At 45.1% G+C, this 22,904-nt stretch overlaps 1 protein-coding gene and 1 non-coding gene across 7 annotated transcripts in view; one reads left to right on the top strand and one right to left on the bottom strand.

The window, feature by feature from the left end:
• VSIG10 (V-set and immunoglobulin domain containing 10) overlaps window positions 1–19,242 on the bottom strand; it is a 42,765-nt gene extending 23,523 nt beyond the window's left edge. For 2 of the 6 annotated variants that reach the window (XR_009730386.1, XM_061384875.1), the window contains exons 1-2: window positions 18,287–19,238; window positions 10,123–10,480 (exon numbers count right to left, since the gene is read on the bottom strand). Coding sequence is in view for 5 of the 6 variants with exons in the window: in XM_061384875.1 (XP_061240859.1) it covers window positions 10,123–10,480; window positions 18,287–18,886 (958 nt within the window). In the remaining variant the exon portion in view is untranslated. Of the gene's footprint in view, window positions 1–10,122; window positions 10,481–18,286 lie in introns of all 6 variants that reach the window. The other 4 variants (XM_061384877.1, XM_061384876.1, XM_061384878.1 and 1 more) reach the window with 3 other exon arrangements.
• TRNAK-UUU (transfer RNA lysine (anticodon UUU)) lies at window positions 12,265–12,336 on the top strand. Its single transcript has one exon. It is a non-coding gene; the product is annotated as a tRNA-Lys (tRNA).
• Window positions 19,243–22,904: the final 3,662 nt, after the last annotated feature.

Below are 22,904 nucleotides of genomic sequence, written 5' to 3'. Positions count from 1 at the left end.
GTGGTTGACATTCTATGGGCTTCTCCTGTGGCTCAGCTGGTAAAGAATCTATCTGCAATGCAGGAGACCTGGGTTTGATCCCTGGGTTGGGAAGATCCTCTGGAGAAGGGAAAGGCTACTCACTCCAGCATTCTGGCCTGGAGAATTCCATGGACTGTATAGTCCATGGGGTCGCAAAGAGTTGGACACAACTGAGCGACTTTCACTTCATTAATATTCTATACATGTTATCTAACATTGTATCAATAGTACACCTGTAGACTGATTCTAGAACAGGCATCAGCAAATCATAGTCCACTGTCTCTTTTTGTACAGTCCACAAACTAAGACAGTATTTACAGATGAACTTTCAAAATCGATTTGAGAGAAAACACTAACTTTGAACCTCAACTAAGCGAAATGTTATCTCCCCGACAAAGAATTCCATTGTTCTAATTAATAGGCCTATACTACCAAAGAGTACTCAATTCTCTGGCAGTCCATTGGTTAGAACTATGCTTTCGCTGCTGAGGGTGTGGCTTCAATCCCTGATTGGGGAACTAAGATCCTGCAAACCGTGTGCAGCAGCCAAATTAAAAAAAGAGAGAGATGAAATATAGAGGCAAATGGAACAACCCCACTGACTCCCTATCTCCCAACTGGCCACTGTTCCTGTTCAAAAGGCCAAAACCCAGAGGCTGTTACAAGCATACGTCTCTGCTTCAGATGAGCTTGGCAAGACTTGAGTTAATCAATCTTGGGCAAGGGCCATTCCATCTTCTGATGAGGCCAGCAATCATTCTTCGGTACACCCAACACCCCCTTTCCCTAGGACCTTATGTAGTAACAGGGTCCAGTGTCACTACCACCATCACAGAACGTGTACAAATCAGAAGGGCCCAATTAGTCAGAGAACACGGGGCTTTCTCGAGGCTCCCTTTCCTCCAAGTCTGGCATGGCAGTCACATCCCTGGCTAGCCAGAAGCACTCCTATCCTCCAAACCCCAACTGAATCATCCAAAGGGGCTCCTGGAGGTGGCTACAAACCAGCTTCCTCATTGCTCATGTGCCCACCAGCTCCAATGCTCCCTCAACACTTGCCTGGCCTGAGAAAAACAGACATAGTGAGAGGCTGGCATAGTGTACCACTCAACTCCCCAGTGGCTACAAAATGATCTCTTGAAAGAAGCACAAAGTCTACTGGAATGTGTTAAGGTCCATGCTACCCACTGTAAAGGCAGAAAGTGAAGAGGAACTAAAGAGCCTCTTGATGAGGGTGAAAGAGGAAAGTGAAAAAGTTTGCTTGAAACTCAGCGTTTAAAAAACTAAGTGGCATCCGGTCCCATCACTTCATGAAAAATAGAAGGGGAAAAAGTGGAAGCAGTGACAGATTCTATTTTCTTGAGCTCCAAAATCACGGCAGATGGTGACTGAAGCCATGAAATTAAAAGACGCCTGCTCCTTGGAAGAAAAGCCATGACGAACCTAGTTGTTTGTTGTCGTTTAGTCGCTAAGTCATGTCCAACTGCTTTTCGACCCCATGGACTGTAGTCCAACAGACTCCTCTGTCCATGGGATTTCCCAAGCAAGAATACTGAAGTGGGTTGCCATTTTCTTCACAAGGGGATCTTCCCAACGCAGGGATCAAACCCGCATCTCCTGCATTGGCAGGTAGACTCTTTACCCCCTGGGAAACCAACTGGGAAGCCCAGGACAAATCTAGACAGTGTATTAAAAAGCAGAGACATCATTTTGCCAACAAAGGTACCTATAATCAAAGCTGTGGTTGTTCTGGTAGCCATGTATGGATGTAAGGGTTGGACCATAAAGAAGGCTGAGTGCTGAAGAATTGATACTTTTGAATTGTGGTGCTGGAGAAAAAAACTTTTGAGAGTCCCTTGGGCTGCAAGGAGATCAAACCAGTCATTCCTAAAGGAAATCAATCCTGAATACTCATTGGAAGGACTGATGTTGAAGCTGAAAATCCAATACTTTGACCACCTGATGTGAAGAGCTGACTCACTGGAAAAGACTGGGATGCTGAGAAAAATTGAAGGCAAAAGGAGGACATGGCAGAAAATGAGATGGTTTGATAGCATCACCGACTTGATGGACAGGAATTTGAGCAAACTCTGGTTGACAGTGGAAGACAGAACAGCCTGGCATGCTACAGTCCATGGGATTGCAAAGAGTCGGATACAACTTAGTGACAGAACAACAATAGCTAGCCCCCCAGCCTTTCTGCAGGTGAACACACGGCAGTTCTGCCATCATGCCCACCCAGTGTGGAGGCAAAAGGGGGCGGGTAAGGCAATGGAAGAAACAGCCATGGGAATCCTGAACTGCTCTGGAATAAGGGATTTCTGTACCCTCAGAAGCAGCAGCCCCAATCCTGATGGCTAGATTCTTCAACTGCATCATTAAATTAATAAGGAACAGTGCAGAGCCCTTGCTCCTGAAACAAATAACAAAAGCACATCACAGTGCCCATTCCAGGCAGGTTGAATCACCCCTAGCCTATAGAAAACCTTCCTCCCTGGAAGATAGAGGCATCAAATGCCCACTGATGGATAAACAGAGATCCAGGTGGTAAGGAGGGTGAAAGCTACCAGCCCTCATACAGCCAGCTTCGTGCTTCTGCAGCGTTTCTGTCCATTCACACATTCAAGGTCATTTTCAGCTCTTTGCATGTTTTGGATATTGATCCCTTATCACTTGCAACTGTCTTCTCCCATCCAGTAGTTGGCCTTTCTGTTTTGTTGATAGCTTCTTTCATTGTGCAAAAGCTTTTCAGTCTAATGTAGTCTCATTTGTTGATTTTTGCTTTTGTTCCCCTTGCCTGAAAAGACATATCCAAAAAAAATTACTGGGGAAAAAAAAGAAGACAGCATTCCAAGCATTGGGACAGTCACAATTGTGTGTCTGACAAGACCAGAGTTGTAACAGAATGGACAGTGATAGAACACTGATAGAAGAGTGATAGAAGGATCTTGGATTTGACTGATGATGTTGCAAGGCCACTGAATGAGCTTCCTGAACCTGAACAGGACAAGAGCAGCACCACAGAATCTGTTAAATAACAAGAAACGAAGTGGACCGACGTGGCCTTACAGTGCCTCCATGATACTGTCCCTCCCATAAGAAACCGATGCCTGCCTCCTTGTCCATCATCAGATTCTTTTTAAAAGACACAGATATAAAACATTTTTTTTCAGTCTCCTAACTTGAATCTTTTAGTGATAGAGCAGCACTCAAAAATGTACAACTAATTCTGCAGTAGAAAAATGGTATATATACCATGTACATACCATGTATGTACACATATATACACATAATACAATGAAATACTATCCAGCCATAAAACAGAATGAAAGCTTGCGTTTGTGACACTATAAAACTAGAGAGTACTATATCAAGTGAAATAAGTCAGATTGAGAAAGACAAATTCTGTATGATTTAGATATGTGGAATCTAAAAAATAAAACAAATGAACAAATATAAAAATCAGAAACAGAGCCACAGATACAGAGAACAAATAGGTGGTTGCCAGAGGGGAGGGAGGTGAGGAGAGGAAAGATATAAGTGAAGGAGATTAAGAGGTACAAACTTTCAGTTGCAAAATAAATGAGTCATGGGTATGAAATATACAATGTGGGGAATACAGTCAATAATTATATAATACCTTACAAATAGCTGTGAAAAGAAGAGAAGTGAAAAGCAAAGGAGAAAAGGAAAGATATAAACATCTGAATGCAGAGTTCCAAAGAATAGCAAGAAGAGATAAGAAAGCCTTCTTCAGCGATCAATGCAAAGAAATACAGGAAAACAACAGAATGGGAAAGACTAGGGATCACTTCAAGAAAATCAGAGATACCAAAGGAACATTTCATGCAAAGATGAGCTCGATAAAGGACAGAAATGGTATGGACCTAACAGAAGCACAAGATATTAAGAAGAGATGGCAAGAATACACAGAAGAACTGTACAAAAAAGATCTTCACGATCCAGAAAATCATGATGGTGTGATCACTCACCTAGAGCCAGACATCATGGAATGTGAAGTCAAGTGGGCCTTAGAAAGCATCACTATGAACAAAGCTAGTGGAGGTGATGGAATTCCAGTTGAGCTATTCCAAATCCTGAAAGATGATGCTGTGAAAGTGCTGCACTCAATATGCCAGCAAATTTGGAAGACTCAGCAGTGGCCACAGGACTGGAAAAGGTCAGTTGTCATTCCAATCCCAAAGAAAGGCAATGCCAAAGAATGCTCAAACTACCGCACAATTGTACTCATCTCACACGCTAGTAAAGTAATACTCAAAATTCTCCAAGCCAGGCTTCAGCAATATGTGAACCATGAACTTCCTGATGTTCAAGCCGGTTTTAGAAAAGGCAGAGGAACCAGAGATCAAATTGCCAACATCCGCTGCATCATGGAAAAAGCAAGAGAGTTCCAGAAAAACATCTATTTCTGCTTTATTGACTATGCCAAAGCCTTTGACTGTGTGGATCACAATAAACTGTGGAAAATTCTGAAAGAGATGGGAATACCAGACCACCTGATCTGCCTCTTGAGAAATCTGTATGCAGGTCAGGAAGCAACAGTTAGAACTGGACATGGAACAACAGACTGGTTCTAAATAGGAAAAGGAGTTCGTCAAGGCTGTATATTGTCACCCTGCTTATTTAACTTATATGCAGAGTACATCATGAGAAACGCTGGACTGGAAGAAACACAAGCTGGAATCAAGATTGCTGGGAGAAATATCAATCACCTCAGATATGCAGATGACACCACCCTTATGGCAGAAAGTGAAGAGGAACTAAAAAGCCTCTTGATGAAAGTGAAAGTGGAGAGTGAAAAAGTTGGCTTAAAGCTCAACATTCAGAAAACGAAGATCATGGCATCCGGTCCCACCACTTCATGGGAAATAGATGGGGAAACAGTGGAAACAGTGTCAGACTTTATTTTTTGGGGCTCCAAAATCACTACAGATGGTGACTGCAGCCATGAAATTAAAAGACGCTTATTCCTTGGAAGGAAAGTTATGACCAACCTAGATAGCATATTCAAAAGCAGAGACATTACTTTGCCAACAAAGGTCCGTCTAGTCAAGGCTATGGTTTTTCCAGTGGTCATGTATGGATGTGAGAGTTGGACTGTGAAGAAGGCTGAGTGCCAAAGAATTGATGCTTTTGAACTGTGGTGTTGGAGAAGACTCTTGAGAGTCTCTTGGACTGCAAGGAGATCCAACCAGTCCATTCTGAAGGAGATCAGCCCTGGGATTTCTTTGGAGGGAATGATGCTGAAGCTGAAATTCCAGTACTTTGGCCACCTCATGCGAAGAGCTGACTCACTGGAAAAGACTCTGATGCTGGGAGGGATTGGGGGCAGGAGGAGAAGGGGACGACAGAGGATGAGATGGCTGGATGGCATCACTGACTCGATGGACATGAGTCTGAGTGAACTCCAGGAGTTGGTGATGGACAGGGAGGCCTGGCGTGCTGCGATTCATGGGGTCACAAAGAGTCGGACACGACTGAGCGACTGATCTGATCTGATCTGTCTGGTGCCGATCATAACTCGAGTTATTGCAGTAATCATTTGGAAAAGTACAGAAATATCAACCTACTGTGTTGTGTAACATAGTGTTGTAGGTCAACTATATTGGGTTGACCAAAAAGTCTGTTCGGATTTATCCGTAAGTTTGGCCAACCCAATAGTTCAAAAACAAACAAACTCATAGAAAAAGAGATCAGATCTCTGGTTGCCACAGGTAGGCTGATGGGAAGAAGGGAAACTGGATGAAGGTGCAAACTTCTGGGGTCAAGCCCAGTCCATTTTCTGAAACTCCCATGCAGAAATGAGGGCTGAGTTCCAATCTGAGATGCCAAGGGCTTGCCTTCAGCCACTGTCTGAGGAGCAGGAAGGGGCTCCCTGGTGCTTGGAGGGGTATGGTATAGCTTGGGGTCTCTCTGAAATGGGAACACAGCCTGACGTTCCAGAGGGTTCCTTTTGGTGTATGTGAAACCAGACGATATCTGTGCTGTGGACTGAACGCTTGTTTCCCCCCCAAATTCATATGCTGAAGCCTGTGTCCAGTGTGATGGCATTTGGAGGTAGGGCCTTTGGGAGGGGGTTAGGTCCTGAGAGAAGAGCTCTCATGAAGGGGATGGGTGCCCTCATAAGGAGAGGCCCCCAGAGCTTGCTTCCTCCCTCCTTGTTCTCTACCAAGGAGAGAAGATACTCATTTACCAATCAGAGAGCAGGCTCTCATTAGACACTGCATCTGCCAGCACCTTGATCTTGGACTTTCTAACCTCCAGAACTGTGAGGAAGAAATGTCTGTTCTTTAAACTACTCAGTCTATGCTATTGTTATAGCAGCCCAAACTGACTAAGATAGCCTATGTCCTGTTTTCATGAACAAGCCCTACACCAGTCAGGGACACCATATGTTTCCAAATGAAGTTTCCATAACACAAATTACACCACAGTAACTCAGAGAGCTCAAAGCACCATTTGAGTTTAGTGACTTTTTAAAAAAACATAAGTTCACTTTCATCACAAGAAGACCTTGCATTTATCTCCCTCAGGGCAATAATGAAACTAATCCATCCTCCAATAAACTTAGCCAATGATTAATAAGTTAGTGCCAGATAAAATCATCATAAATCAGAGACAGTGAGGATAAACTAAACCCAAAGTTGTAATGCCACCTTACTCCTTGAGGTCAAAAGCAAAGACGTTTAGGGACTCCTTTGGTGGTCCAGTGGTTTAGACGCCACACTTACACTGCAGGGGGTGTGTGTTGAAGCCCTGGTCAAGGAACTAATAAGATCTTGCATGCCTCATGGTGCAGCCAAAAATTAAAAAAAAAAAAAAAAAGACATTTATTGACATTGATATGAAGGAATTATTATTATTTTTAGTCACATCATGCAGCATGCAGGATCTTAGTTCCCCAACCAGGGATTGAACTTGTGCCCTGTGCAGTGAGAGCACAGTATTAACCACTGGACCGCCAGGGTAGTCCCAAAGGAATTATTACTGTTTGGCAGCTGGAGTGAGGGAGGTCTGTTGGCACCTGCCAGGAACAAATAAGAACTGGGCCAAATTGGGTGACATTTTTTGATACACCCACATTCATTCTGGGTCATTCAGCAATTTATCCAGACCCAAAAACATTGTATTTGCAAATTCCATAAGCCTTGAGAGTTGGTGGGAACCTTAGAAACCATCCAAAAATCTAGACATGTCCTCGAAGCCTCTCTTTCCTTCATCCTCCATTTCCAACCCAGCAGCAAATCTTGGCAGTCTCCCTCCAAAATATTCTCTGAACTGTACATTTTCACCCTGACTCTGACCACTAACATCTTGCACCTCTGACTGGCTTCCTTGTTTTTTATGTTACCAGTTTTCTTTGTGATGAAACACATCCATTATGTGTAATTTAAATGATACAAGACCCCTGCTAGCTTACAGTCGCAGGGGTGCCTCCTACACCTAGAATAAGAGTCCCAATTATCTTTGCCAGTTGTATTAGTATCCTTGGGCTGCCTTAACAAAGTACCTCAAATTAGACAGATTAAAAGAACTGAAATTGGGACTTCCTTGGTGGTCCAGTGGCTATTCTCCATGCTCCCTACACAGGGCACTGGGCTTGACCCCTCGTTAGGGAACTAGACCCCACATACCACAACTAAAGAGTCTGTATGCTGCAACTAAGACTCAGTGCAGTCAAATACACAAATAAATATTTTTTTAAAAAAAGAATAGAATTGACTCTCCCACCATCCTGAAGTATGAAATCAGATGTCAGGAGGGCCATACTCCTCTCAAGGCTCTAGGAGAGAACCCTTCCTTGCCTCTTTCCTCATGGCTGATGCTGTGGCCATCTGTCTTTGGCATTCCTTTGCTTGCAGCTGCACTACTCCAATCTCTGCCTGCCACTGTGTGAGTTCTCCCTGTGTGCATGCATTTTCTCTCTTTGCATGCATTTTCCTCCTATAAGGATAACAGTCAATTTTAATTAGGGCCCACTCTAATGACCTTATCTTCTGGGCTTCTCAGGGGGCAGAGTGGTAAAGAATCTGCCTGCCAATGCAAGAGATGCAGGTTCAATCCCTGAGTCGGGAAGATCCCCTGGAGGAGGGCACGGCAATCCACTCTAGTATTCTTGCCTGGGAAATCCCATGGACAGAGGAGCTTGGCTAACTATAGTCCACGGGGTCACAAAAGAGTTGGATACCACTACGTGACTGAGCACACAATGACCTCATCTTAGGTTGACTGTAATTGCAAAGAGCCTATTTCCAAATAAAGTCATATTCACAAGTACTGAGATTAAGAAATCAACATATCTCTCTGGGGGATACAATTCAACTCACAACACCAGTCCTACCCAGCCCCACGTGGTCTGGCCCTGCCTCTCATATCTCACACGTCCTGCCCTCACACATCCTGGGTTCCCACCACACCAGCTGCCTTCTCACCTACACATGCACCATATTCAACTCGTCTTACACCAGTTCAGTTTCTGCCTGGATCCCTCTCTCTCTTTTGCGTGACTGGCTCCAACATATCATTCACTGCCAATGTCACTCCTTCCAAAAGCTCCTGACCCACCCATGTAAAGTGTTTCAGAGAGTCACATCACGCCACCTCAATTCTCTGCACAACACCTGTCACTCTGATACTGCCTGATGCATTTTTTTACCTGCTGACTGTCTGTCTTCCCCCATTAGGATGTCAGTTTGGTGTGGGTAGGGACAGTCTCTGTCCGATCCATTCCTGTGGCCCAGTGCCTGGAACAGTGTCTGGCATCAGGCTCTCAGTAAATATATATTGACTAAAGGAATGAGTAAATTCTTTAATTTATAGATGAGAAAATCAGGGAGCAATAAAATGATCACATGAGTATTTCCACTCAACTAGAATGTAGATATCCCTCTAAGACAGTGATCAACAAACTCTTCTGTGGGGGGCCAGAGAGTAAATAGTTTAGGTTCTGTGGGACATACAATCAGTTTCACAGTCACTCAGCTCTGAGATTATAGCACTAAAGACAATCAGAGATAATATGTGACTGGATAAGCATTGCTATGTTCAAATAAGACCTTATTTGAATCTGAAGTTGAATTTCATATAATTTTCACATGTTATAAGTATCATTCTTTTTTTTTTTAAGTATCATTCTTCTTTTGTTTTTTTCAACCATTAAAAATGTAAAAAAATATTTGCGCTTGCAGGTCATACAAAAATATACAACAGTCTAAAAATGGCCCACAGGTTACAATTTGCCAACTATTGGTCTAAATTCATGCATATATATTGACAGACATGATAGACTGACTTAGGAAAGACAGCAGTAATAGTGGTTCATACTAAGCCCTGTATTTAGCACTAGAGCATAAGAGCATATATCTGGTAAGGCATGCAATGCATTGTCCCCAGTTAACAAATAAGAAAAACTGAATCTCAGAGATATTAAGTTACTTACTTAAGATGACCTATCCTTAGGGTGGGAACTCAGGCAGTCTGACTTGCTCATGTTATACTTTGACTTTGTTGCATAATAAAATGAGATTAATAGCAAGGATGATATTAATAAGCTAAAAGTAATAGCTAACTATTAATAAATAATATGCCAGGAGCCATTTACAGCAATTTACATAGGTATCAGTTCAGTTCAATTCAGTGGCTCAGTTGTGACTGACTGTTTGCGACCCCATGGACTTGAGCACGCCAGGCCTCCCGGTCCATCACCAACTCCCGGAGTTTATTCAAACTCATGTCCATTGTGTCAGTGATGCCATCCAACCATCTCATCCTCTGTTGTCCCCTTCTCCTCCCTCCTTCAATCTTTCCCAGCATCAGGGTCTTTTCAAATGAGTCAGTTCTTCACATCAGGTGGCCAAAGTATTGGAGTATATATGTAGATATACTGGCATTTATTCCTCCCAGCAGTTCTATGAGGCAAGAATTCCTATTATCCCCATTATACAGATGAGGAAATGACAGATGTGAGAGCTTGCACGTGCGAGTGCCCAGAATGAAAGCCAGGCTACTGACTCCCAAGGCCTCCTCAGGTCCAAGGCTCTGAGCACCTCCCCCTAGTTGCAATCCCCACCCACCACTTACTGGCCACCTGCAGCCACACTTGGAACCTCCGGGTCTCGGTCTTGTTCAGGACCTCAGAGCAGGTGTAGTTCCCCTCATCCTGCAGATTCAGCGCCTCGATGTGCAGGGCGCTGGCATTCACCAGAGAGAAGCGTGACTGGGCTGGTGGGAGGCTGGAACTGGAGGACAAGAGGAAGACCGACTCCGAGTCATTGCGGCACCAGGTCACGAGGCCCCTCGGTCCCGAGATGTTGCCACAGTGCAGGGTGATGTTCTCGTGAATTTCTCCAACGATGACAGCCTCCAATCCTGTGCAAGGAAAGGTCAGGCTGTTACTATCTTTCTTGATCCTAGATAATCTCCTTTTCTTGCCGTTCCCCTGCATTAAGATTTAAAAAAAAACAAAACAGGCATGTATGTTTGAGATGCAATAATACACCGAGCCCCACCCTGTTGGGATTATTGGCCAGTAATTGACAGTAGTGAACCTGTGGTGGATCACAGCTGCAAACAGTCCTAATAAGCCCCTCCTCCACTGTCTATGCCCTTCACAATGTCACTCCACAGAGCCCTCCCACTCTTGACTCTGGTAGCACCATGTGACTTACTCTGATCACTGGGGTGTTAACAAATGTGTTGCAAGCAGAGACTTAAAAAGCACTGGTGTGATTGGGCTTGCTCACTCTCACCTTCTGCTACCACCTTGAGATGTATGTGCCTGGGCTAGGTAGCAGGGGAGGGTGAAAAATACATGGTGTGGACTCCAGCTGCCTCAATCCTCTCAGCTATGGCCACTCACCTGATGCCCAGACACATGAGTGAGCCCAGGCAAGAACAGCAGGGCCAACTGTCCAATACTCCCAGGCCCTTCAGAAATAAGCACTCATTGCCGTTCTGTGATGCTTTGTTACACAGATTATTGTGGCTTTACTTGCCTAGAAAGTATTTACTTTATTAAATAGTTGATACAGAACCCGAGTGGCTTTACTTGCCTAGAAATCCAGAGTGGTGGAAGGAAGAGGGCTCTGGCTTTGTTTCCTCTTTCCTGCTGCTCTCTGTCTTTCTCCATCTCAGGTACAATGCAACACCACTCAGCAGCTCCATGCAGGAATGGGCTCAGAGTGGGGACTTTGGGGCATGCTCTGAGCTAGGCACTGGGGAGCCAATGACAGACAAAACAGAAACCTGCAGGATCTCACAGTCTAGAGGAGAAAACAGGCAATAGGGACTCCCCTGGCAGTCCAGCGGTTAAAACTCCACACTTCCACTGCAGGGGAATGGGTTCGATCCCTGGTCAGGTAACTAGGATACCATATGCCATGCAGCATGGCAAAAAAAAAAAAAAAAACAGGCAATAAACTGGCAATTAGGATGCAGTGTGATAAATAGCATGATAGGAGCTTGGAGAAGGGGCTCTTAAGTCTAGCTGTGGTTTGTGACAGGGAAGGCTTCCTCTAGGAAGCCACACTGAGATCTGACGGTCAGGAAACAACTAGCTAGGTAGAGATGAAGCTGGTGTTCCCAGGCAGAATGGAAAGTGCATATCAGCAACAGCACTGTCAGAAATTCAGATTATCAGGTCCCACCCAGAACATCTAAATCAGAACCCAGGGGTGGGGTGGGAGGTAGCACTCTGCATTTTCACAAGCCCTCCAGGTGACCCTGATGCGCATTCAAGACTGACAAATGCTCAGGCAACTGATTTGGCATTAACACTGCCACCAGGTAACAAGAAGCGAATGCAGCCCATTTTGCTGAGAAATGTCCTAATATTTCAGCCCCCTCCACAATCAGCACCCATATACAAAGAGGTCACAGGCGCAGGAATAACGGGCAGAACCAGTCTTACTCATGCTGTCACATTCAACAGATGAGAAAACTGTGATGCAAAGAAGGGAAGTGGGCTGGCCTGAAGTCCTACAATGAGAAGGTAGCAGTGTGCGACCAGAGTCTAGATTTCTTGCTCCATTCAGTGCTTTTTCCACCACACTGGAAGTTTTCAAAGTATGTGAATATTCTGGGGTTTTGTGAAAGATGGTATTTCATTACAAAATAAACTGCCCTCAACAGTGGTATTGGGACAATTGGCTGTCCACACACAGAAGAATGAAGATGGACCCCTTACCTCACATCACATATAAAAATTAACTCAAAATCAGGCGTTCCCTGACAGTCCAGTGGTTAGGACATAGCACTTTTACTGCTGTGGCCTGGGTTCAATCCCTGGTTGGGGAACTAAGATTCTGCAAGCCAGGCAGAGAGGTTAAAAAAAAAAAAAAGGAACTCAAAATAGACCATAGATCTATATGGTCTATAAAATACTTAGAAAGCTATAAATTACTTAGAAAAAAAAAACAAAAGAATGTATCTTTGTGACTTTGGGTTAAGCCTGAGGGTGCCCGAGAACCTGTGCTTCGCAACAAGAGAAGACACTACAATAAGAAGCCTGCGCACTGCAACCAGAGAAAGCCCACACCAGCACAGCCAATAAATAAACAAATATTTTTTAAAAAGCACCCTGAAACAAGATGAATGGGAAACCATCCCAATAAACACATTTTGGATACAAAAAAATAAAGTGAAAAGAAGACCCACAAGCTGAGAGAAAATATTTGCAAATCACATCTGAGAAGAGATTTGTATGTGGAATATATATATACAAAAACTCTCAAAGCTCAACAATAAGAAGACAATGTAAAAATGAACAAAAGATTTAAATTGACATTTCTCCGAAAGATAAATAAAAGGCCAATAAGCACATGAAAAGCTCAACATTAGTCACTAGGGAAAATGCAAATCAAAACTACAATAAGATATCTAACACTTCACACTTGCTGCTACTGCTAAGTCACTTCAGTCGTGTCCTGTCAGGAAGCATTTAACAGGAGGCTTCCTGTGTGCTGTTTTGGATCTGTCAGGAATTCTCTGTTCCTTATTAATTCCTGAATATTCAGAAATTAAGAGGAGAGGCAAGCCTCTCCCAGGACTAAGGAATCCAGGCATTTCCTTCGTTAGTTTTTCTATACGGTGATAAGTACCCTCTTCCTGTTTATGAACCATATGGTAAAAGTGGTTATTTACAACCCTCTCTTTCATATGGATGACCTCATGTTTTCTTGATAACTTGGAAGTTTTGACTTTATCTCTGCTGAAAACAGCTATCTTGTAAGACAGTATAAATACCTACACAATGTTGAATAAAACACCTTTGCTCCATCAGAGCTCTAGTCCCCATGTCTTTCTTTCTCTTTCTCTCTGTCTCTCAGGCTATTTCTTTGGAGCACAGAGGCCCTCTGAGTTCACTTTCCTGCCCAGGCTTCTAAGACCATCTCGAGAAGGCTCTCTGTGCCTTCACCCCATCAAGAGGGCGCTTGAAGCCTCTGTGAACAGAGCAAGCCCTGTGCCAGGGGCTTTATTGGCTTTCTGTGCAAACCAAGGAATATCAGCCTCTTTCTTTCCTTTACTTTCTTATCGTCGACTCCGGACCACCAGGTTCCGGTCCATTAAAGGACCTCAACAGTGTCCGACTCTGTGCAACCCCATAGACGGCTCCCCCATCCCTGGGATTCTCCAGGCAAGAACGCTGGAATGGGTTGCCATTTCCTTCTCCAATGCTTGAAAAGTGAAAGTGAAAATGAAGTCGCTCAGTCCTGTCCGACTCTTAGCGACCCCATAGACTTCAGCCCACCAGGCTCCTTCACACTTGCTAGGATGGCTAAAATGAAAGACAATAACAAGTGTCGCAAAGATGTAGAGAAACTGGAACCCTTATACATTGTTAGCAGGATTTTTAAATGGTGCTGCTACGTTGGAAAACAGTTTGATATTTCCTCGCAAGGTAAAGCTACCATATGACTCTACCCTGGCAAGTCTACCTCTAGGTGTATGACCAAGAGAAATGAAAACTTGTCCACACAAAAACTTGTACATGCATTCTCAGATTATTCATAATAGCCAAAAGGTGGTAACAGCCTGAATGCCCATCAACTGATGAATGAATGAAATGTGGTATAACCATATAATGGGAATATTATTTGGCCATAAAAAAGGCCAAAAGCTATAGCATGGATGAATCTTGAAAACACTGTGTTAAGTGAAAGAAGGCCGTCATAAAAGACAACATATTTTGTGATTCCAATTATGAGATGTCCAAACAGGCAAACCTACAGAGATGTCCAAATAAGTAAATCTCCAGAGATAGAAAGTGGATTAGCTGTTGTCTAGGGCTGGAGAAGTGGCTTGTCTGGGGGCAGAGGCACGTAGTGGGGAGTGACTTTTGAAAAATTTTATTTATTTTTGGCTGGGTCTTCATTGCTGCGTTTGGGCCTTCTCTAGTTGCGGTGAGCAGAGGCTACTCTCTAGTTGCAGTGCTGGATCTTCTCATTGTGGTGGCTTCGCTTGTTGCAGAGCATGGGCTCTAGGTGCACGAGCTTCTGTAGTTGTGGTTCCTGGGCTCTACTGCACAGGCTCAACAGTTGTGGTACACAGGCTTAGTTGCTCTGTGGTATGTAGGATCTCCTCGGATCATGGGTCAAACCTGTGTCTTCTGCACTGGCAGGCAGATTCTTTACCACTAAGCCACCAGGGAAGCCCAGGAGAGACTTAATACTTAAGTAGAGGGCATCTTTTTGTGATAAAAATGTTCTGGAACTAATGGTGATGGTTGCACAATCTTGTGAATATACTAAACACCAATGAATTGTACAGTTAAAAGGGTAAAGTATATAGTATGTAAGTAAATTATATCTCAATTAGGTTGTAAAAAAATTGTTACCTGCCTTTGGAACTCATTCTCTTTTATTAAACAAAGAGTAACTGTTATCTGTATTTGGGCTTTTATCTGGTTGGAAGGGGCTACCTCTGAAAAATCACAGGACAGCTGAAGCTACAGCATGTTCCCACACTCTCCCATTGTGGCTACACCATTCCCCGAAGCCAGGGTAAAATGAAAAAAAAAATAAATAAATTCTAATCACTTGTTGGAAGGCAGAAAATGTGACCTAATGCTGGAGATTCCAAAACAGCAAGAAACACTTCAAAACAATCACTTTAAAAAACAAGTGAGAATTATTTTTAAATAGTTAGGCCTGGGAACCCAAGTTGTCAGTGGAATCCCCACTGAGGAGAAAAAAACTGCAGAATTACAGATGCAACAATGTGTTAGTGAGACCTGAAGACCTGCCCTTCCCAGGCCCTTTGGCAAAGGAATAAAAAAAGCCTTGGAAAAGCCCTGGTGAAACTTTAGTCTTGGAACTTGAGCTAACACTGTCTTTTCCTCCAAGGACTAGAATGACATAACCACAAACTACACCATTTTAAGGCATTTCCCTTCTCCTGGCTTTCCTCACTCCATTCTTTTTAAACACTGACACTGAAGGTGACCTTAGAGAGCCCTCAGTCCTGAGGGCTGAGTTCGGGACAAGCTGAGTCAGGGCTCGGTAGGGAAGAACACAGCCATCAACTAGTGATGTCTGATAGGGAGAAGGAATGGGTGGTCCTTGAGGGTGCACTGGTTCCATGCTTAATCATCCTAAACCTCATGTTATAGCAGAGAAAACTTAAGTCCAGAAAGCTGAAGTGATTTACTTACTGCAAAGTCACTACAGTCGTGTCCGACTCTGTGCGACCCCATAGACAGAAGCCCACCAGGCTCTCCCATCCCTGGGATTCTCCAGGCAAGAACACTGGAGTGGGTTGCCATTTCCTTCTCCAATGTGTGAAAGTGAAAAGTGAAAGGGAAGTCGCTCAGTCGTGTCCGACTCTCAGCGACCCCATGGACTGCAGCCTACCAGGCTCTTCTGTCCATGGGATTTTCCAGGCAAGAGAACTGAAGTGGGGTGCCATTGCCTTCTCCGAAGTGATTTACTTAAGCTCCCACAAAAGCCACTGGGAGAGCTGGGACTGTCATTCAGGTCTTCGATGCGCCAGGTCACAGCAATTTACTCGGTCTCCCAACCAGAAGAGTGAGACATTCTACGTTACTAGAAGTGGTCCATAACGTGTCCAGAGGGCCCCTGAAAGTCCCCCAACCTTAAATTCAGAATATGGACTGGAGGGGTGGGATGGTAGGGGTGGTAGGGAGGCTCAAGAGGAAGGGATATATGTATATATATAGCTGATTCACAATGTTGTACTGTAGAAACTAACAGTTATATCCAATTAAAAAAAGAAGAATATGGACCAGAGGAAGAAACAATATAAACAACCCTTTTCCAAAGCTGCCATCATATTAACATTTACAGAGTTGGGACTATATCAAACAGTTATTTTTTTTTTTTTCCTATTCTTTTCTCAAGAATGATCCCAGGTTTACAACCTGAGGTGACAGCAGGGCCTTGAACACTGTCTGGAGTTAAGTGACAGGAGAAAGATGGTTTTCTCCCCCAAAACAACTCCCAGCTTGAAAAACAAAGAACAAAAATACATCAAGCAAGGAAAGCCCTCTGGCACTGTACACAAAGGTGAACTTGACCTGGGTGTCAAAATACCTGGGCATGGCAATGGAGGAAACATCCTCGTGTGGAGAGCTACAGCCAGTTCATTCCACAATGATGATTTCAACCCAGGGTTCTGGGTTGAAAGGTCCCCAGGCCCTTGATATCCACAGTACAGTAAACACTGCAGACAGCTGGGAAGTAGGGAATACACAATCACCTTTAACTTTGAGGGTCAGCCGACTGGAGACGGTATATCCACTTCTCCCCAAAGCACAGTGACCACCCCTCCATATGGAGGTGCCAGCCCAGTCATGTCTATGACTTCAGTGGGCCAGGGGGAAGCATTAGTATTAATACTACAGCCAGGAGCGGGGAACAAATTTGAAGTCACCTATCCTAGATGAAAACGGGTGACCACAACTCAGTTCCATTGGGAAAGCAGGCCCTGAGCGGCAAGATCCTCAGATTTTCCCACCTAAACTAGAAATCTAGCTTATGAGAATTTTATTGTTTTTAAATAATTGCTAAAAAGAAAGCAAAATAAAAACTTGTGAGAACCTCACAATTAGGAACTTTTGGCACTTGCTGCTGGGAAGCTCACAGCGGGCAATTCCTCTAGGCACCTACAAGAGATCAGCAGACCACACTGGACTGGGTGACTCCTGAAAATAGGGCTCTGTAAGTATTCTGGCAAACTCCATCTCCCTTCCCTCACCTCAGGTCCTCTCACTGCTTGTCACACTGCCCTGAATGCAAAAGACATGCATTTGCTGGTGAATTAAGTTCAAAAATATTTTTTCAACCTTTTAAAAATTCTGTATGTTTTTGTAAGGGCTTCCCTGGTGGCTCTGTAGTAAAGAACCTGCTAGCCAATTCAGCAGGCATGGGTTTGATCCCTGGGTCAGGGAGATCCCCTGGAGAAGGAAATGGCAACCCATTCCAGTATTCTTGCCTGGGAAACGCCATGGACAGAAGAGCATGGCAAGTTACAGTCTATGGGGTCACAAAAGAGTCAGACAGGATTTAGCGACAAGACAACAGCAACAACAAAATGTTTTTGTAAGCAACAGTCTGTTCTTTATTGCTCCAAGGCAGATCACAGATGAAGCAAGTTAAGACTCTTCGCCAATCATATCAAGAGTAAGAGGCAATGTCAAGTGTAGGGGAAGTTTCCTATAAGTTTGAAATTATTTCAAAGTAAAAGTTTTTTCGTTTCTTTTAAGTAATGGAGAAAAGCATAATTTTTGCCATAGTCCACACCGGTCGGCTTGCGGGAGTGAGTAGGGAAATCACAGGTTACAGGTGCAAGGCGAGGTCAACCTTGGGCAGAGGGAGGAGAGGAGAGCAAACTGAAGGAGCCTCGAGTTTGAGAACCAGCGCAGCACGTAAAACCAAACCACGAATTTACATACGCCGTTTTAAAAAAAAAGAATAAAAATAAACATTTCACACCTCTTCAACGTTTCCATCTTCAGTTTCCCCAATTTTCACCTCCGCAGGCCCTTTGCAGCCTCGCCTGCTGCCCACTCTAAGGAGGGTAGGGATGTCTTGCCCTTTATCAAGGGCTCGGTAAAATTCCTTCCTGCAAAAAGCTGAGCTGCAAGCAGGAAAGTCAAGACCCTCCCAGGGCGACTTCGAGGCCTCGGCCACGACTGGATCCAGGGAGTCGGAGGGAATTCGGTCCCCGGCTCTCCCCTCCCCACCGTTGCCTCGCATCAACTTTTTGCCTCCAGATCGTCTCCCCTTACCTGCGGCGACCCAGCGGGCCAGCAGCGCTCCGAAGCAGACGAGAACCCAGGACTCGGACGCCCGGACGCCTGCGGCCATCTCGCCCCAGATGCGGGCAGGGGCCCTTCGGGAAACTCAAGCTCCGTCTCGGCTGGATGTGCACTCCCCAGGGGTACCCAGTACTCCTCCCAAGTCCTCGGAACGGCAGAGTAGCTCCACTTTCCGCAGCCCCCAGGAAGGATGCTTGGGGTGAGCCCGATGTCAGGGGCTAGAAGCTGCGCCGGGCTCCAAGCGCCACTGTCCCTGCCGAGAGCCCAGCCCGTGGTGGGAGGGCGCACCCCGCCCCCTGCGCCCGCCACCCACTCCCGCTGACGGAAAACAACAGGAGCTGAGTTCCCTCCCGCCTCCCATCCAGGCGGGAGCCCAACTTCCTCTACCTTGGCCGAGGAGGAGGGCTTTATGCAAAGGGCGCGCGCCCGGGCGCGCCGAGTCGGGTCGGGGCATGCCGGGGGCGGAGCGCCGAGGCTGGTCCCTCCCCGAGCCCACTCGCCCGGGACAGCGGCCCTGAGTCGCGGGGAAAGTGGGCGGCGCAGAGCCCTGCAACTGCCGCAGGACGGCATCCCCACTCGACCCGCCGGCTGCTCCCTCCCGGGCGCTCAGGCTGCGGCACTCGAAGGACCGTCTCGACTCGGACGGGCTGGTGCCAAGCTGCAGAATTCACGGTCCCCTCGGTTTAGCTGTTCTAGGGATTCCCAGTTGTTTCCCTGTGCCCCCGGGCGGACTCCTGGGCCGCCATCGCTGCCTTTCTCTACCCTTTGCAGAAGGACGGCAGGTCTGGAGCAGGAGAAAGATGATCCTTTAGAACTTCCAGCCAAGAGCTGCCACGAGACTCTGGTCCTCTGGCTAACCGGCAGAGACCACACAGTAAGCGCGAGGGCAGCGGAACTGGGTGCTGGGAGCTTTTTTGTTTTTTCTAGTCGTCCCCCGCCCCCCCCCCTCCAGTCTGGTTCCCAGAGAACTGCATTCCCACACTAAAATCCCCCTCTTCCTGCCACACCCCTAACCCATCCTCTGTCCTAGGGAAAATGCGGTTATGACATCCTGAGGAAGAGATGATCCTTGAAACAGCCCTAACAGAAACTTACTCTTAAAAAACAAACAAACAAACAAACAAACAAAAAACCTGCAGCTAACATAGTGAAATATTAACTGTGAATTAACTAGGAGGTGAATATATGAGAGCTCCCATCCTTTCAACTTTTCTATCTTTGAAAATTTCCCCATCATCTCATTGTAAATTTTTGTTGGGGAAAAAATAAAGAAAACAATGCTATTAAGAAAATCATTCATTCTGTTGCCGGAAGACCCCTTATTGAAATACTTCTTCCATCAGGAAATCCTCTTGAAACCAATAAAAATGTGTTTTGCCCACGAACTGAGACATAAAGTTGCACAGTTCCTTTTTTTCCTCCCTCTTTTGTTCAATGATTTTATGTCTTCAGCCAGCTCCTGAAAGTTTTCCTCGTTCCTCTCCTTTTGTTTTTCATCTTTTACTTGGTGATGGAAAGTTAAGTCTATCCTGGACGCACAGGTCCTGTATTCCTAGCACCTGTTACCTCAGGTACCACCCAATGAATATTTGTTAAATAAACAAATGAGAGTTCATTGGTTTTGATATTACATCTCCTCAAACTTTTCTGACAGACATCTCACATCCTCACCTGAAGTTAACAAGATACAAATAAAATCAATAGGGGGCAAGTTTTTCAGCTGAGGGTCTGGAATTTTCTGTGACCCTACTGGTGCCTCACAGGGAACTTGCTCAGAGCACGCCCTCCTGGTATATTTGCTGAATCAAACACACTGCTCTTACACCCAGTTTTCCACTCCTAGAAGGATCAACCTCCTACACAATGTTTTACAACAGTGATTATAGGCACCTCATATTTGCATAGCTGGGGCTTTTTTCTAAAGCAGTTTTAGAAACTTAATCTCACTGGTCCCTCCCTCCAACCCTTGGACCTAAAAATCATTCAATCCCATTTTCACCGAGAAAGTACAGCTAGGAGGTTAAGCTCCAGTTGGTGGTAAAGCCAGGACTGGAACCTGTGTCTGTCTGACTCCAATTCCTGCCAAAGCAAGTTCCAATCTTGTCGCTTATACAGAGTCTTGTTGACTTGAAAGAAAAGTAAGTGCACAGCCGCGGATCACAACCATAGAGACAGTCTCTCAAATAGCACCGAGAAACCGCTTGAAGAGGTAAGGGATGAGCCAGGTTATATATGAACTTTCTTGCTGGGAAAAACAAGTAGTCAAGCTTCTAAAGATTACTGCTAATGATGAAGAACAGACATATCAAATTAACGATTTTAATGTTTTTTTCTGTGTATGAAAAGATGCAAGAATTTGGGGTCATTTGAAATTTTCCCTAGATATGCATCTTAAAAATTTTTTTTTGGCTGCTTCGGGTCTTAGTTGTGTCATGCGGAATCTTTCCTTGGGGTACACAGACTCTCCCTCTAGTTGTGGCACAAGGACTCAAGCACCTAGGCTCAGTAATTGTGGAGTGAGGGCTTAGTTGTTCCACAGCATGTGGGATCTTAGTTCCCTGATCAGGGATTGAACCCACATCCCCTGCATTGCAAGGCGGATTCTTAACCACTGGACCACCAGGGAAGTCCCTAGATAGGCATCTTAACTATTCAAGGGGCTGTATATCCAAAGCACAGAATGTTTCCTGCTTTTTTTTCCCATCCTGAATTTCCTGGAGGGTGCACTGTCATGGGCCACTGTAGTGGCTAATGGCTTGATCCTTGTAGAACTGGAATGGCAGGCAATAATTCTTTCTTTACACTCTGGATGTTTTGGGTGTCACCAGGCCAACAGACATGGGCATTCCCCTAAGCAATGCTCAAAGGAAGCCTCCAGACCACTCAGAGCTGGGACAGGGCTGGTGCAGGTAACACCCACTCTCTCTGGTTTGAGCAAGGCTGTGACTGACTCTGAGAGAGGACCTGTTAGGAAACACCCTGCCCTAACATCCGGTTGTGTTCCAGGCCACTCTGGACAGTAGAAAATGCCCTACCTAGTACAGTGATGTTGGGGGTGAGTTGGGGGTTCACTATGGGGTCTCTAGCAAGATAGGAGTCTTTCAAAGCCGTAGTTTCACTATCTGTACCTTATGGTCAATGTTTATTGTATTTGCATACGTGCTCAGTTGTGTCTGACTCTTTGTGACCCTATGAACTGTAGTCCCCCAGGCTCCTCTGTCCATGGGATTCTCTAGGTGGGTTGCCATTTCCTCCTCTGGGGATATTCCTGACCCAGGGATCAAACCTGCATCTCCTGCAATGCAGGCAGATTCTTTGCCACTGAACCACCAGGGAAGCCCCATGGTCAATGTTTACATCATGAGATTGTCATGAAAATAAAGTGAGGGATTCAGTCTTTAAAGCATCGCTTTAGGGTTTCTATTTGAGATGCACCCTGTCAGAACCTGTCAGGACTTTTAAATCGCACAATTAGATATTAAACATGAGGCTCAAACACCTCTTAGCTCAGGCTGCTATGCATGGCTACTTTTGTTTTCTTTCATTTTCACCTCCTAAGAATTGAAAAAACTCTCTCTATGCTAGGTGCTTTGTGTCTGTTCATTGAATCTTTAGCACAACCCTAAGAGGTTGGCATTAAAATTTCCAATTGACAGATGGCTCAGAGAAACCAATTTACATCTTAAGTTAAAGGGGGAATCTGGATTTGAACATATATCTGAGGCAGTGTCATCCTGATCAGTCTTGGTGGGAGGACTGTGCTGGGGCTCCTGCCTGACTCCAGAGCCAACAGTCTTTGAAGCATCCTGGGTCTTTGAAGCCATCCAGCCACCTATTATTTCTGCCCCACTACTCCTCTTGCCAAGTCCCCTCCCTAGAGGTAACGCTGAAAGGTTTCTTAGCAACAACCTGCTTTTCTGTTTAACCTCTTGGGGGCTCAAGAAAGGATGGGCCAGTCGGGAATAGCTTGAGTAGCAGCCTGGCCCTGGGGTCTGGCTCCGAACCCCTTGCTTCAAGAAGTACTAAAAGGTGGATGACAATATCCTACCAGTCCCCTGAGAAAGGGTTAACCAGGGACTGACAAGAGATGGAAGACTCACTCATCCTAAGGGGTGAAAGGAGCCCAGTCATGTGCTGGTGAACATGGAATCACTCCTGGCAGTGAGAAGAGAGTATAGTGTCTGTCAGTTTCCATAGTGTAAATATTTCCACAACAGCCAATTACAAGTTATCCCTGTGAAGTTACTGAGCCATAAGCACAGTCAGCTCTCCCAAGCCTGTACCACTGGAACTTTGTTCCTATGAGATGACTCCAAGGTGGGAAACTTGCCAGGATTACCCAGGAGGAGAATGCCTGGGAGCCAGCTGTATCAGATGCCTCAGGTGAATACATTTTCCCATCAAACTCCTGTTGTCAGGAGTTCCCTGGTGGTCCAGTGGTTAGGACAGCCACCCTCACTGCTGAGGGCATGGGTTCAATCCCTAGCCGGGGAACTAAGATCCTGCATGTGTGTGACCAAGGGAAAACAAACAAAGAAGTCCTATTCTCTGCTCTCACACTCACCTATTTTTTTTTAATTAATTAATT

Source organism: Bos javanicus, chromosome 17 (assembly GCF_032452875.1).
Source record: "Bos javanicus breed banteng chromosome 17, ARS-OSU_banteng_1.0, whole genome shotgun sequence".
Taxonomy (NCBI): Eukaryota; Metazoa; Chordata; class Mammalia; order Artiodactyla; family Bovidae; genus Bos; species Bos javanicus.
This window is presented reverse-complemented; position numbering and strand designations above follow the sequence as displayed.